This window comes from Cataglyphis hispanica, chromosome 12 (genome assembly GCF_021464435.1).
Source record: "Cataglyphis hispanica isolate Lineage 1 chromosome 12, ULB_Chis1_1.0, whole genome shotgun sequence".
In the NCBI taxonomy this organism is placed as follows: Eukaryota; Metazoa; Arthropoda; class Insecta; order Hymenoptera; family Formicidae; genus Cataglyphis; species Cataglyphis hispanica.
This window is the reverse complement of record NC_065965.1, coordinates 242,487-257,480: the sequence shown is the minus strand read 5'-3', so window position 1 is coordinate 257,480 and position 14,994 is coordinate 242,487. Positions and strand designations below refer to the sequence as shown.

The 14,994-nt window shown below is 35.1% G+C and overlaps 2 protein-coding genes across 8 annotated transcripts in view; one reads left to right on the top strand and one right to left on the bottom strand.

The window, feature by feature from the left end:
* Positions 1 to 3,051: 3,051 nt before the first annotated feature.
* LOC126853326 (bromodomain-containing protein 7) lies at positions 3,052 to 9,233 on the bottom strand. 5 transcript variants are annotated; one of them, XM_050598948.1, is made up of 4 exons: positions 9,081 to 9,098; positions 7,546 to 7,657; positions 5,047 to 6,747; positions 3,053 to 4,736 (listed from the first exon to the last, which is right to left on the bottom strand). In XM_050598948.1, exons 3-4 carry the CDS (start codon positions 6,635 to 6,637, stop codon positions 4,063 to 4,065), a joined length of 2,265 nt encoding a protein of 754 aa, XP_050454905.1. In that variant the 5' UTR covers positions 6,638 to 6,747; positions 7,546 to 7,657; positions 9,081 to 9,098; the 3' UTR covers positions 3,053 to 4,062. The 5 variants fall into 5 exon arrangements, with proteins under 5 accessions (XP_050454908.1, XP_050454906.1, XP_050454905.1 ...); XM_050598947.1 differs by lacking the exon at positions 9,081 to 9,098 and adding an exon at positions 8,221 to 9,001; XM_050598951.1 differs by lacking the exon at positions 7,546 to 7,657 and having other exon boundaries at positions 3,052 to 4,736; positions 9,081 to 9,233.
* An 860-nt stretch (positions 9,234 to 10,093) lies between these two features.
* Positions 10,094 to 14,994, top strand: part of LOC126853323 (solute carrier family 12 member 6) — an 86,567-nt gene continuing 81,666 nt past the window's right edge. For 2 of the 3 annotated variants that reach the window (XM_050598941.1, XM_050598937.1), the window contains exon 1: positions 10,094 to 11,141. In XM_050598941.1, the coding sequence (XP_050454898.1) occupies positions 11,072 to 11,141 (70 nt within the window). In that variant the 5' untranslated portion in view covers positions 10,094 to 11,071. The remainder of the gene's footprint in view (positions 11,142 to 14,994) is intronic. The other variant, XM_050598942.1, reaches the window with a different exon arrangement.

Sequence of the window (14,994 nt, the reverse complement as noted above, 5' to 3'; positions counted from 1 at the left end):
GAAATAACTAAGAAATGTATTCATATAAGTACAAAAAAGAGAGAAGTATTACTGGATATTAGACTACTGGATATTACACACTCATATGGCGTATATGTATGTTTTTTTTCTTTTTATTTTTTAGCAAAAACATGATTAGGATTTTCTGTGTATTAATCATAATTATATAATCGATAATCGCGCGACATTTTTACTTTTGAAATTACGCGACGAACACTTTATTATTTATTATATCGCGATGAAGAGAAAAAGGAAAAATACAAATGTCCGAAGCTATGATTGTATAACGCTCTCTAATTAATATATCAAATAAATCTAAAACAAAGAGAGTACTGTAAGAATGCGGAAGTGAAGGAGGGCTTTTGCGTGAGAAAACCATAGACATAATAAGTATAGACTGCGCGTTTGACTATATCGACGTACAAACTTTAGAAGGAGACAACATGCTTTCACAGGCTATGTGTCTCTGTCTATTAATATTTAGAGTGGGGCAGAAATTCAATATGGCTGCGACATACTACGAATCAGCGAAGACATCTTTCCCTCACCACGCGTCATTTAGACAAAGAGAGAAAGTCTGAGAACAGAGGCTTTCTCTTTCTAAGTTTCACGCTGCCTAAACAAAGGAAAGATAGGGAACGCGCAGTCTACACTTATTATGTTTATGGAGAAAACTGCGACCAACTTTACGCGGCGATACTACACCTGTTGCTCTTAACTGCACTTTTCTGAATGCTATACGCACTTGTAATAAATAAAATGTATATACTCATGATTATTTTATATTATTACATATTCTGCGCTTTATTTTGTGAACTCGGTAACAGAGATATATTTTATTAATAATAAATTTTTTGTTACATATATATAATTATTTAATCGTTTCTTTTTAAGATTAGAAGTTTTTATAAAAATTTTATTATTAAAATAAAAATAATATTAGTTTAGAAAGGCTCCAAATAATTAATAAAAATAAAATGTAAAATGACAATAGGAAGCATGCAGGCAATAGGAATTGTTTATTAATTGTATTATTTATGATGTTTGTATTTTGTCACTTTAGTTTTATTTTTATTTTATTATTTTCATTATTAAATAATTTGACTGTACTTTTAAACCTCGGAAAAAATTGTTTGCATGTTGTCTTATCCTTGTGACAATATTTTGCTCCGCCTTACTTTGTGAGTTCGACTAATTGTCATATTGTACTGTCAGAAACCAAGGCGTCAAGTTTAATTGTATCATCGGCTAATCACCTAGTGCAATGAACTCTGAACGATCCCTTACGTGTAAATTTTCTTAAAGATTGTTCATACAGGCGTAATATTATTATCTGTCAAAAAACCGCTCTGATTACTTGCAGGCATCATTGAAAATGTAACGTGCCATCGTGCTTGCAACGTGATCTCTAACTTTCGACCGAATAATCGAGGAGTTGTTCATCCTTTCAACAGCAACGATGCGGGATAGTTGTCGTGACGACGTGAGAGATCTGCCATATACAATTCTGTAATTTTGCGTCTAACCGACCAGATACTTGCAATTCGATCTGCGTTTCCGTCTATTAACGCTTAATTTAATTTTAATTCTATTATTAGTCCGTGCGCTGATGATGGCCAAAAGGAGGGCCGAAACGTCCGCTTCCATTTCTTAATTTTTAATTTTTTAAATTTTAATTTAAATTTATTTTTTATTTCTTTAAATTCTAATGTTGAATTTCATTTAATTAATTGACCATAAATAAACATCCGGTGTATGGTCAAATATTTGTATCATCAAATATTTGTATTAATTTATTTGCGCCAGACTTACGACGCTGCTTCCTATTGCAATTTTACATTTAATTTTATTATTATTAATCCTTTTAGAAAAAAATTATTAAATCTAATATTTACTTAAAAAATAAAATTTATTTTAATAGAAAAAATATTTATGTTAAAGTATTTATATTATATGCATCTCTCTCTCTCTCTCTCTCTCTCTCTCTCTATATATATATATATATATATATATATATATATATATATATATATATATGTATATATTTATGAGAATTACACAATTTGTTTCTCTCAAGACATAAAAATTTCTGGAATAAATTAATCTGGAAAAAATTAATTTATATATATACATATATATACGTATATATACATATATATACGTATATATACATATATATACATACGTATATATACATATATACATATATATATATATATATATATATATATATATATATATATATATATATATATATATATATATAAATTAATTTTTCTCAAATATATTATATTTATTCCAGAAATTTTTATATCTCGAGAGAAACAAATTGTGTAATTTTCATAAATTATCAAAGAAGCTTAAATTGCCGCAAAAGTGACGGCAACGAAAGAACAGTTTATTATCTAAGTAAATTTGCTTGATGTAGCTACAGCAAAGGATGTATCATAAAACGTATTATAATTAATTAGTATTCATTGCAATCTTACCTTTATTATAAAGGTACGATAACGCCTTGTTCATGCGTGATAAGCTATTATTGTTATTAAACTCAGTCTTTTGAGAGCACTTACCGCAAAGGGCTGTCAGTACTTTCCGAAAATGAGCCCTCGCATTTGCGGCGTAAGCTATTATCGGACCAATTTCCGAGGATGCATTGCAAAGCGACTGAGAAAGGAATGACATGTTTCCCTCATACGCAAATGCACGTAATTGTGTAGTACGCAATTGTGTAGTACGCAATTGTGTCATACGCAAATGCAATAGCTGAAACGATACTGCCTGACATGAACAGATTAATGCAATTGCTACCCTATTGGTAACATATCTCCGTTGCTGCAGCATATTCTCGAGCAAAGTTAAAATAGTCTTCTGTTATCTCTTTGAATTAATTAAAAAAAAAATTATACTATTACGCACTATTTAGAATAAAAAAAAATTATATTATTACGCACTATATACATACGCTTAAAATTCCAGAAATATATTTCGAGAAACAGAAAAAAAAGAGAAAAGATTTAATAAAAATAAATATTTTTCTATTGAAGTAGACAAAAGTTAAAATTGAAGATTGTACCTTGAATTATAATCCCTTCGATTCTCACAAAGTGCTTAAAGTTTCTACCTACTAATATAATCCCGTAGTTTCAACTTCGAGTTTAGAGAATTGAATCACGTATTAATCTCCTTGAAACTTGGAACATTCACAGAATATCAGTATCTGTACATTATATTGCACGATATACATAAATAATATATTTCAAAGTATTATCCGCTTCATCGAATGTGCCGCAATTTATTTCACGTATGATTGAAGTTTAGTTGCGATTGTTGCTCGTCTTCTTTCGATTATGCTTTGAAACACAAAATATAATAGCATTGCATTTATCAGTGATCGATATTTAATGTTATGCATTTCCTTTATGCACATACTTCGAGATATTCCTATACACACTAAGTATTATATTGGATAAAACATTGGACCAACATTGTATCTTTGATAATGCAACACGTAATATCGGATATCGATATGTGTAAATTACATTTTGCAAACATTGCATAACAAATAAGCCATTATACGCAAAATAATAGATGTATATATAAAAACAAAATAAAATCTGTATATATAGTGTATTTCATTCTTTATAAAACTATAAGAAAATAAATATCTAACATGTCTCTCATAATGTCAATCTTAAATGTGTCGTTTTGTCTTCTTAAATCAAAAAAGAAAATATATAACTCTATGTGCCATTTTTTAAATTAAATTTTATTTACTTAAAATCATTTTTCTAACATTATTTGCATCTCAAAACATAACATTGCTTTCTTGATAAAGAAAGGATAAAATAAAAAATTAAAATAAAATGATTAAAATAAGGCACAGAATTATATAATTCAATTTATTAAATCATACATGAAAAAATTGACATGTTGATAATGAAATGTACAGAATTCTGTATATTTATAATTTATATATTTCTATTTATATATATAATTTATATATCTATTTATATATATAAGTTATATATATTGCAAAACACACTCAGATTAGAACATGCACTAAGATTCGGACAAAATATCCTCTAGCGTTTTATCGTCATGAAGAGGCGAATGTCCCAATGTGGGATCGCTTTCTAGAAATTCGCGCAGTTCAGACTCGAGATCGGTTACGCCGGATGGCTCCGTCGCGCTCAACAAGGATGGCGGCGTCTGACTACTGTGTGTCATACCGATTTGCATCTGAATCGGCGGCGGCGGCTGAGTCGCGCCTACAATACTGATATTCTGATTCTGCTGACCAGTCGGGCTTAATAAATTCGTATTCTGAATCGGAGAAGTTGGCAGCAGGTTTGACAACACCTGATTAGTTCCATTGTTCGTATTCGGCGGCAGTAACGAATTATCGGCGACTATAGTAGGATTATGCGTAATCGGTTCGACTTCCATGGGCTCTGGTCCACCCAAAGGTGCTATGCCCATCGCCCTACGCAACCCATCAACTGGTGCAATCGCCGACGGAGGCAGTTTCTTCGCTATGTCGGTCAGATTATCAGTGATCTTCTCGGCCAATATTACTTCAGCTTCTCCCGCTTTAGGAACATTGGACAGATGTGCCGGCGGTGGCGCTGACAAACGTTCGTGTTGGACTTGTTTCAACCGGCTCAGCATCTGTGATGTGTCATCTAGACGATTCTGTAGAACGGCGCGTTCTTCACTGTATTTAAATTCCTCTTCTGCAAATAGAAAACCATTTTATGTAAATGAATTATGCGGAAGAGAAGCGACATCAAAGTTATTAAATTGTTCTGACAACTTATTAAACAAAATAGTTTTTCTATTTTAATAAAATTTGCTGCACATACTTAAGCATATACTCAAAAGTATATACTCAAGCTGAAAAATTCAGAATATAAACTATTATTGCAGATTAATATTACTGCTGATTAATATTATTGCAGATTAATTAAAAAAGTGCTTCTCTTAATTAAAAAAATTATTTCTCTTTATTGATAATTTCATATATTATAATTATATTATAATTACCTAAATTCTCTAAGAAGTTTATGTCGATACCGAGTTCCGAAAGTGTCTTCAGTTGTTCGATATCAACTTTGACTTTATCCAGCGTCGAAATGTTACGATTCATGTCCTGTATAGGCTTTTCTAGTATATGCTTGATTTTTTCCTCTTCTTCCTTCAATTTTCGTTTTTCCTCAAGAAACTTCTTTGTCTTTCGATGATCCCCACTTGTGAGAATGTCCAACAGATCGTCGACCATTGTCAATGTGTAATCACAATCCTTGGCGAAGTCCAGAATTGATTCAGCATATTGTACAGCCGTTTCATCGCCGTAAGTTTGATAGACTAAGTCGGTTTCCTCCTTGGTAAGATTAGAAAACGTCGAATCATAGCTTGGTGCGTACGAACCAAATGCCCCGTAATACAGTGGTTTCACCGGCTTCGACATGTTTCTACGATCCTCTCGAAATCCAGCCAATGCTCCTGTGCCATGATTCAACTTGCCTATCAATTGACCTAGCGACACAGGTCTCTGATTGGTCCCAGGAATGATTCCGTCTCCGGGTACAATAATCTGCAGACTGGTAGTGCCGTCTTTCTTCTGTCGCAGAAAACCCATCTTAGAGTTAGCTCTCTTCAGACTGAGTTTCTCCGTCGCCGCTTTGGCTGCTCCTCTCGCTTGCTTCAGTATCTCTTCGGGTGTCAAGTCATCCGGTATTGCCTCGAATTTGCCTAAACTAGCCAGTCTCATTTTTCTCTGATTTTCCTTCCTAAGTTCCTCTGCCTCTTCATTGCGTTCCTCTTGTTCACGCTCTCGCTCGATCTGCTCCTCCGTTACGGGAACATCCATATTGTTGGGATCTTCGACGCCCAATTCGAATCCAAGCTCCTCTTTCGTTATATCGTTCATGTACATCAGTACTGGCCTGAGCTGTCGTAATTTCTCGGGAGTGACCATTTTCAAACCGACGTGCAACAGTTTTTTCGCCGCCTTGTAGTAAATAGTATCAGAATGATTATAAGTCATAGCGTTATCACACATGAGCTTGAAATCATCTATAAATTCTTGCAGATTCTGATAGTTGTTGTCATCTATCTTTTGTTTTATCGTGCTGAAATCCATGGGATTTGTGATTATCTGAGAATAACCGGGCGCGATACTGTCCGTAACTGGCCAAGCGAAAAATTGTTGTGGATCTCGCTTTTCCATTGACCGCAACAAGTGTTCCAGCAATCTCTGGAGAGGCGTGCGCTCTGCTATTTTTCTAAGAACGCATGTCCTAGGTTCACGATGTGGTGATAGAGAGCTTATACTACTAACGCCTACCCTTAATTCGCCACTTGGCGGTGGCCTAAGTGGTAACAACTGATTGTGATTAGTACAGCTCTTCTTAGGTACTGGCTCGGCTAAATTTTCGTCAGCGTCGCCGACTGATTCCTGACTCGATTCTTCTTTTCGTCTTTTCTTGTCCTTATGATGATGTTTATGTCGTTTATCTTTCTTTTTCTTCTTTTTTTTAAGCTTCTTGTGGCCGACATATCTGTCGTATTCTGTGTCTCCTTGACTGACAGAATAGTTGAGGCCCAGTTGTTGTTGGTAATGTTGCGACAGCATCGTGGTCTGACTCGGCGACTCACTGCCGTGTTCAGGCGTTCCAGTATTGCCTCCTACTTTCAAGATTAACTTCAAGCTAGGCTGCTTGTCCGTCGTTGTATACTGACCCTCTGTTAAAAAAGAAGAAACAATTAGTTGTTGTATTCCAAATAAACCTTTTAAAGAAGCATACTAAAATGTTTGTTCTCTCTATAAAAGCTATACACATGATTTGCCGCATGCAGCAATCTTGCAGGAAATCTTGCAGAAAATTATGCAGGATAAGAATATATTATAGCAACATAAGAAACAAGAAACATCGAGAGATGAGTAATATGAAGGTATTGAAAAGAAGTGCAAATTGTAAATAATTATAAAATCTACAGGATATATTAAAAGAGACAAATGGATGGGAAGTATATCGACGATAATATAAAGATGACTTTATTAACAGGATAATGACCTTGTTTTCACATTCAACAAACTGGAAGCGAGATGGAAGTAGCTCGACTTAAACCAAACAAATCTTAATAGAAATATACATTATAAAATAATTTCCATTGTTACATTAAATCGATTGAATAATCGGTGGGAATAATCAGGGAGAGCAATCATCAAAATTGAAAACACCTCGTTAAGAGGTAAAGCGAAGCATATATGGCTCTCAATGCCACAATATATAACAGCCATAGGAATTATGTGATTGAAGTGCAACAGGTTTGTCTATGTGTAACTGTCTAAATGTATGTACCTTGTGCCCTATGCATATTATCCTGTTATAACAACTCTTGTTGCATAAATCTTGTTGCACTTCAACAAATTCAATGGATGAAAAAAAAATTGAAGGGTTTGGGGCAATTGATAATCTTAGAAGCACAGCTAGCTTCTGTCGTGCAACCAGTCCATGTCCGTTGTTATTCGTCACTTACTTCTACGTCACGCCTGTTGCTGTGGAACGCTTCGTTTATACTTTCGAATCCACCTCACTTTTACTCCAACCTCACTCTCAGTTTGTCCGTGGTGAAAACGTAGTCAACATTCCTGTGCATCATTAAACTATGAGTATGAGAAGGATTCCAATGAAAATTTACAAAAAGTGTAAATTGTATTAAACACCAAAAAGTAAAGATTTTAGCTCTTTATTCTGGAGCATTTTCTTTTTCATTCGAATCCTTTTTATGATTGACATATAAGTAGTGTTTGATTTGTGGTGCAATGTAATGATGCCTCAATAACATATATCCTTACAAATTCTTACAAACCTACAAATAACCTCTAATTCTCTATTTTTTTTTCTGTCTCTCTTGCTCAAAGATTATATTTTTCAAAATATATTTCCTTGTTGACAGAGAGTAAACCATTTTAACAGAAAATAATATCCCACTGTTGTTCTTCATCATTTATTCTAATGATTGAGCGTGGATGACAATCAACGACAATTTCACTCGATAAGAATCGACAGACGATGTAAACAATAGAAGGAGAGAAAAATTCAAAAACAACGTGCTCGGAATAGTAGACAATTGTCACAGATCGAGATCCTAAGTGCGAGATCAAAGTGTCTGGACCGAAGAGAGTCGCGTATATTTTCATCCTTTCCTCACCTTCGTGTCTCTCGCGTTTATGCTTTTTGTGTTTCTTCGAGCCCATTTTTCGCGCGTTTGATCACAGCTTCGTGCGAAAAACAACAATCGGCGTCTCTTAGCGTTACCTTCTCGTAACAGCCGCGCTACCCGTTGCGTATACAGATAACACAGTAGTAGCTGCCATTGATGACGTCACATTCGCTGTGTGTCCGCCGTGCCAATTTATAACTTGCGTGGAACACCGGCATGCGCGCGAACTGTCATGGCGGCGCGTCGCCCGCGCGATTCGGATCATCAATGTGCGCGTTATTCCGATATGTACTCAAATTATTATTAAATTGCTATCTTTCTTTCTCTTTAATCGAAGAAATAACCGGATGTGGGCGATATTTTCGAAGCGCGTTTTATAAATCGATTTTTTTATCTCGATATGAATGACCGCGATAAAAAGTGTGCGAAACGAAATGTCCGGTGAAGTGTAAAGTAAGTTTCATTAATGAATATAGATATGACGAAATATTTTCTTTTTTTTTTAATACCTACTTCATTGTAGAATTTTTTTCGACGTGATTTTTATCTCGCTCGCTCGATGACACAAGATATTTAATGTTGAAAGTAAGAAGAGCGCAAGAAAGAGAACACAGACCCGGCTGATCTACGGGAAAAAAGCGACTTTGCGTTTCGAACATGGCGGCCATTGCGCGTCCGTGCGGCCGTTCGCGTACAGAAAGCTTCGCGGACGAAAGAAACCCTCCCTAACCTATAAAAATGCGTCACGTACCGGCGCTCGTTACCGTCAATCGTCCGGCACACTACTTACCTGCACCGATCGCGGCTCCTAGACAATAAATCCCTCTTAACGATCTCGAGCGACTCACCTCGCACGACGACGGACGGCTCGACGACGCGATTAAAGGGACGCCGATCAGCTGTTTCTCGTTCGAAACGCCGAAAGATAGACAGACAGAGAAAGAGAGAGAGAGAGAGAGACGGAGGAGGAGGAACAGAGACCGAGGAACGCGTTCCTGCGGGCTGAAACTGCGGGGAAAAAAATACCGTTCGCTCTCGTGCTATACTCGATACTACCGTGCAGATCTCCCGATGCGAGATATGCGTCCAACTTCAATTCTCACCGACTGATTTGTACCTTTCCGCGAAATCGCCTGGAATGCGAGATGATAAATTGAATGTAGCATTAGAGATAAGCGGGATAATTATATAGCCCCCGCTATTTTACATATGAGATAAATTTTCATTATTTTTTTTTCTAGACAGGCAGATATTTAAAAATATTGAAATGAAAACAGTTGGATTTTTTTCGAATATTTTTCACAAAATGTTCTCCCTTTTTTTGTTTCTTTAAACAGAGTAAACATTATTGACATGTGCATATGTAATAAAATTAGCAAGACTATAACTCTTTAAAAAACTTAAAATACATCAAGGAATATTGTACTAGAAATACTGTTCGAGTGTCTCTTATTTCTTCTCTCTTCTCAGAGAATGATTTATAATTGATGACGTTCTTATACAACGTTCCGAAACGTAAAATGCAAATGTTCGCTCGCGGCGGTTTCCGGAAAAAAAAAGATAATTTGTTGCAGTCATTGCGACATTTTTGTATCTTTCCTTATCTTTAAAAATTTTATATCCCAATGTATCCGCGAATAGATTTTTCCTCCGCGAGGCATGACGTAATCGCATACCTCGCACAGTCGCGTAATCCTGAAATTGTGAATTCTTATTTTATGCAATTTGAAATAAAGCATGAATTGCGAATTTGCTAGTTACGTTACTGCACGCGCAATGGGTGATTGAGGTCCCGTAAGAGGGCGAGCCGATACTGCAGAGGTGCAAGAAAATATATTGGGTATAGAGTATACCATCGAGGACAATTTTCTGGCGCCAATGCAATGCCTATTCCATCTTCTTTAATCAGTCTCGTTTCTTCCTCTTTCTCCCTCCGCTCTCATCTCATCCTTTTGTCTTCGTTCTTAGCTTCATTCGTTCATTATATTACGCTTTTTGTGCCGGTCTTTATCCCTCTCGTCACTCTTTGTCCAGTCATCAATCGTCTGTGTGTCTTTCTCTATCTCTAATCTCACCTTTATACTAATATTATTATAATTATCTAAAAGCTAAGAGAATATTTTCTTTTGTCACTCCTTATATATTTCATAATATTTAACATCCTGGGATGTTCTGCTCCAAGATCAAATAAAATGATCTATCTCTGTCTATTTATCTTTTATCCTTTTCTCCCCGTCATCATTCTCTTTGTCATTTCTTATGGCATCATATTTTCCCTCCCCTTCTCTTCATTCCTTATTTTTCCTTCATCTTTCTGTTATTTTTCTCTCTCTCTGTCTTTCACTCTTGGTTTTCTCTACACGTAACGCTCACATGTTAGTATATACATATACATATCAGTATATACCAGATACAATTCTCGCTTTTCGATACCATGCGTTGCTCTCTTTCTCTCTCTCTCTCTCTCTCTCTCTCTCTCTCTCTCTCTCGCTCGCTCGCTCGCCTGTCATCCCATCCCTCCTTCTCCAGTCACTGCCCTTACTCCCACTCCGCACTGTCTCATGTGTATAACGATAACACCGGGCCGCGGCGTCGCGCTGCGTACAGTAACATTCCGTAATTTCACATCGGCGAATGGGGAATGCGCACGCGAGTGACAGCGCGCGAATGTGCCGGACTCGTTTGCGTCTCGAGCGTCGTTCGATTGTGTATTCGCATCGCGAGTGATTGATCGTCCGACGTTTTGGTCTCGCGATCCGCCGTTGGCTCTGCCGTCCGATTTTCGGGGAAGGAGGTAAAACGAGAAAATACACGAAATACAAGATAGAGTGGGAAGAAGATGGAGAGGTTTCGAGTGACGCCGGCGAACAACGCCACACGTTACACGCAGCCGGTACGCGGCGATTGCGGTGAGTATTCGTTTGTTTGTTTGTTTCATTTTCGTAATGTACACACATACGCGTGCGTCGTGTCATCATACGCGGCGAGAAACCCCACGTGCTCCTCGTGGAACGGCGGTCTGTCGCCGCGCGCGCGTATTTTTAACGCCGATCGCTTCGCATCTTTCGTGCATGAGTCGCGATAATGCGAGCCACCATGTTGCGCGCTATCCGCGTGCTCCGCTTGCGGCTGACTTCGCATCACTCTCGGAGCGGGCGGCGCATGGCTGTCGCAGGTCAAAACCCTAGCGTGTGATAGTTTCCGTTCTGCGTCTAGAAAAAGGGGATGAAATCAGGCATGATTCACTATCGAAGAGAGTAACGATAGCTTTCGGATAACAAAATAGATAGCGCAAACCTGCTCTATATATATTCTATAAATATTCTTTAGTAAATATTTGAATATTCTAATAAAGCGAAAAAAAACGATCTATAAATTTGCGTAGAACTTCAAAATGAGACCGTTTTAAATACGATGTTCTAAGGAGATTTATAAAATATTCTTTCAACATGAGACTATTCCTACAAAGATTCAAAGATAATTCTGTAAGAATATCCTCAAAATAGTATATTTGGCACTGAGTATATTTGACACATAGAATATAGTGTGTCAAAGAATATATTGTGCTATCAAGATATACTGTCTCCTGAGTAACATAATTGAGGCATCATTTTTCAAATCTCGAATAAAAAAATAAGGATTCTAGCTATTTGATAACGAGTTATTTTAAAGTAAAACTCGAATAAATAATTCAAAATGGATTCATTCATTGATGATTAGAAAATATCAGCGTCGGGTAATATTAAAATTTCGCGAATTAATGACGAATCGAATTAATTACGAATTAATTAATTAGAGTATTAATTACGAATGAGAATTAATTACGAATCGAAAAAGAAATGATTTGTTGTATGCTGCTGCAAAACAAAGCACTTGGCAAAATAATAGACATAATTATATAACAGGGAGGTCAATCAACGCGACTTGATAAAAGATATTTGCAAAAACATCCGCAATGAATAGCATTATCCTCGCTACATTAATCAATGCATTTGCATGCTCAATCGCAACTATTTTCATTCGCATTATCGTCAAATAATATGAAAATGTGTACGAGAATTTTCTTCCTGTTATAAAAAGCAACAAGCATATGACTTATTGCTAATTTATCATCATTGCCGTATCCGCCTGATTTCTCATCGAAACTCGAAAAAGATACAATCTGTGAACATCCAATATGTTTCATCCTTCGTATCAAATAAAGGGTAGCTCGGCATGTCGAGAGAAGCTTTCGTTTCAAGGTCGATCGATCGATCGTCGTCACGTCGGAGATTAAGACCGATCGTATTAGAAGTTCGAAGTAGCTATGATCAATAAAAACTGTTTCATAAGCATTTTCTTTATGTCAGTCTTCGAAAGCATATTCCTGGATGAATTGAAAGCCTACCTTTCTTTACTAAAAATTTTCCTTCATCAATTGTTGCGTAATAATAAAAATTTGTTTTTATATTAATATAAAAATTTAATCTTAATGATTAGATAATTTTAATGATTTTATTTACCATATATTAATATTGAGTAAGCTTTATTTAAAAATAAAATGAAGAATTTAATTATTAAAATATTTAATACGCGCGCGCGCGAGCGCGTGTGTGGGTATGTGTGTGTATTGCTAATTGGGAAGAATTACAACAATTCGTAGAATGAACAATTCTAAGTTTATCAAAGAATACGCTTTTAAAATGTGAGAGGAAATATTTATAAAGTACTATATACAACACATATCTGTGCGAAATCGAATTTGTGTAATAGTGCTTTGTCTTATCCTTCTTAAATAATGGTTTACAAAATATTTGATATATTTTTAAAGCGTAGAACTAAAGTGTAAAACTAAGAAAAAAATACTGAGTAAAAGAAGAAGTCTTAACATTTGAATGAGACATTAAAATATCATATGTATAATATAAATTCTTTTCAATCGAAAAAAATGTACATTTTTATTAAAATATAAAAATTTTCTTATAATTTGTAATTTATAATATAGTTTATAATATAATTTATAATATAATTTATAGTTATAATATAATTTATAATGTTAGTTTATGATCGACTGTTGTGTCTGTTTGCGTTTTATGTTTTCTCGAAACTCTTTAGCATCGTGCGCAAAGCTTGGCTATTTTTATCGAGAAACAATCGTCTCAGGCACATTTATAAATGACAATTTAGCACGTCCAGCATTTCCGCTTAATAACGTGACTTTTCAATTTTATTGGTAGATCGGTTATCGACAATTAACACTTATCGTTGATATTTTCATCGATGTGTGCTGTTTTACTTCACTTTTTTGTTATACTATAATCATATGCGACACGTAAAACGAACAAATTTTATCGTCAAATTAAGCAAAAAACAGACATTGTGTTTAATATCGAAAACCGTTTCAAGGATTCGAGGTAGGGCATTGTTATTTAATTATCAGTGCGCATTTACTATTTTACATATTTTCGACCATTGTGTGTGAAAGTTATTTTCTCATTTAGATAAATGCAAGATGTATTTTTTTGCAAGATATTACACCGTTCATTGCATTTCTTGCGATGATCAAAAAAGGAAATAGAGTATGGTGTATGGTGTTATATATTCACTCGCATGAAAAAAGCGCCCGTTCTGGCAGATCAATCTGCGTAGACAGAATGCAGCGAACTACAATGAGATAAACGCCCGTCAAATCAATTGCAAGCAAAATTGTTTGACGCGAATCGATGTAATGCACGTCGCATGAGACAATAATTGTCGCCGCGGTAATAACCGCGATTATTATATAGTAGCGTTTGAAAATGCTCGAACGTTTTGAATTCTGAATAAAATTTAAATTTAATTGCAAATTTTCTTTCTCACAAAAATATTATTTTAAACGTAATATAATATCCTAGATAGAGTACAGCATCCTAATAAAAAATTATTTCTACTACTTTTTATATGTAATTTGAAAGAGACATTTTAATTTTTTGTATTAAAATCATATTCTCTCATGGGTATTAAAGTGCATCTAAGTTCATATTTTCTACTCTCTTCGCGACCGCCGCAGAATCTTATCGTTTAATAAAAACGATAGCTAGAACAGATATTGACGTTTAATGTTCCATTATCGTTCCTGAATTTTTTGACCATGATTCATAAAACTATAGAGATATTGCTATGATTTCACAAATGCATTGCATAATGATGAAATATATTGTTCTAATAAAATATATTGAAATTATTGTTCTAATAAAAGAGGAAAAAAATAAAAGTTATTTAATCTTTCAATATTGCTCAATCTTTATTTCATGATTATTATTTTTTTATGATTATTATTTTACTTCATGATGATTATTTTATTTTTATTTTTTATTTTTTTATAAATTCATCCGAGTCGTGAAAGTACATCCATGTGGAAGATCAGAATGCTACCAATAATCCAGGATTACAATATCCGTGCAATTCGAAGCTCTCCTACGCCAGGCGATTATGCGCATCAATCCAATTCTCTGTAGAACTTGTTTAATTTGGTTCGTGATAAATACTTGTTGGAAAAAGATCGTGGTCATTTGACGTTTCGTGACCGCAGCTGTAGCGACGTGTTTTCCTGGAATGAATGTGCGCATGTACACGCACACACGCTATTATATGTAAGTATATAAAATGACGAATATATGGAAACCATCTCATGAAGCAAGATGAAATTTTATTATAATTTATTTGCGAATCCGACGCGCTGAATTTTCTAAAAAGAAACCTGTCTGACCTCTGATTCATAAGCTTCGCATGAGAATCACTCGT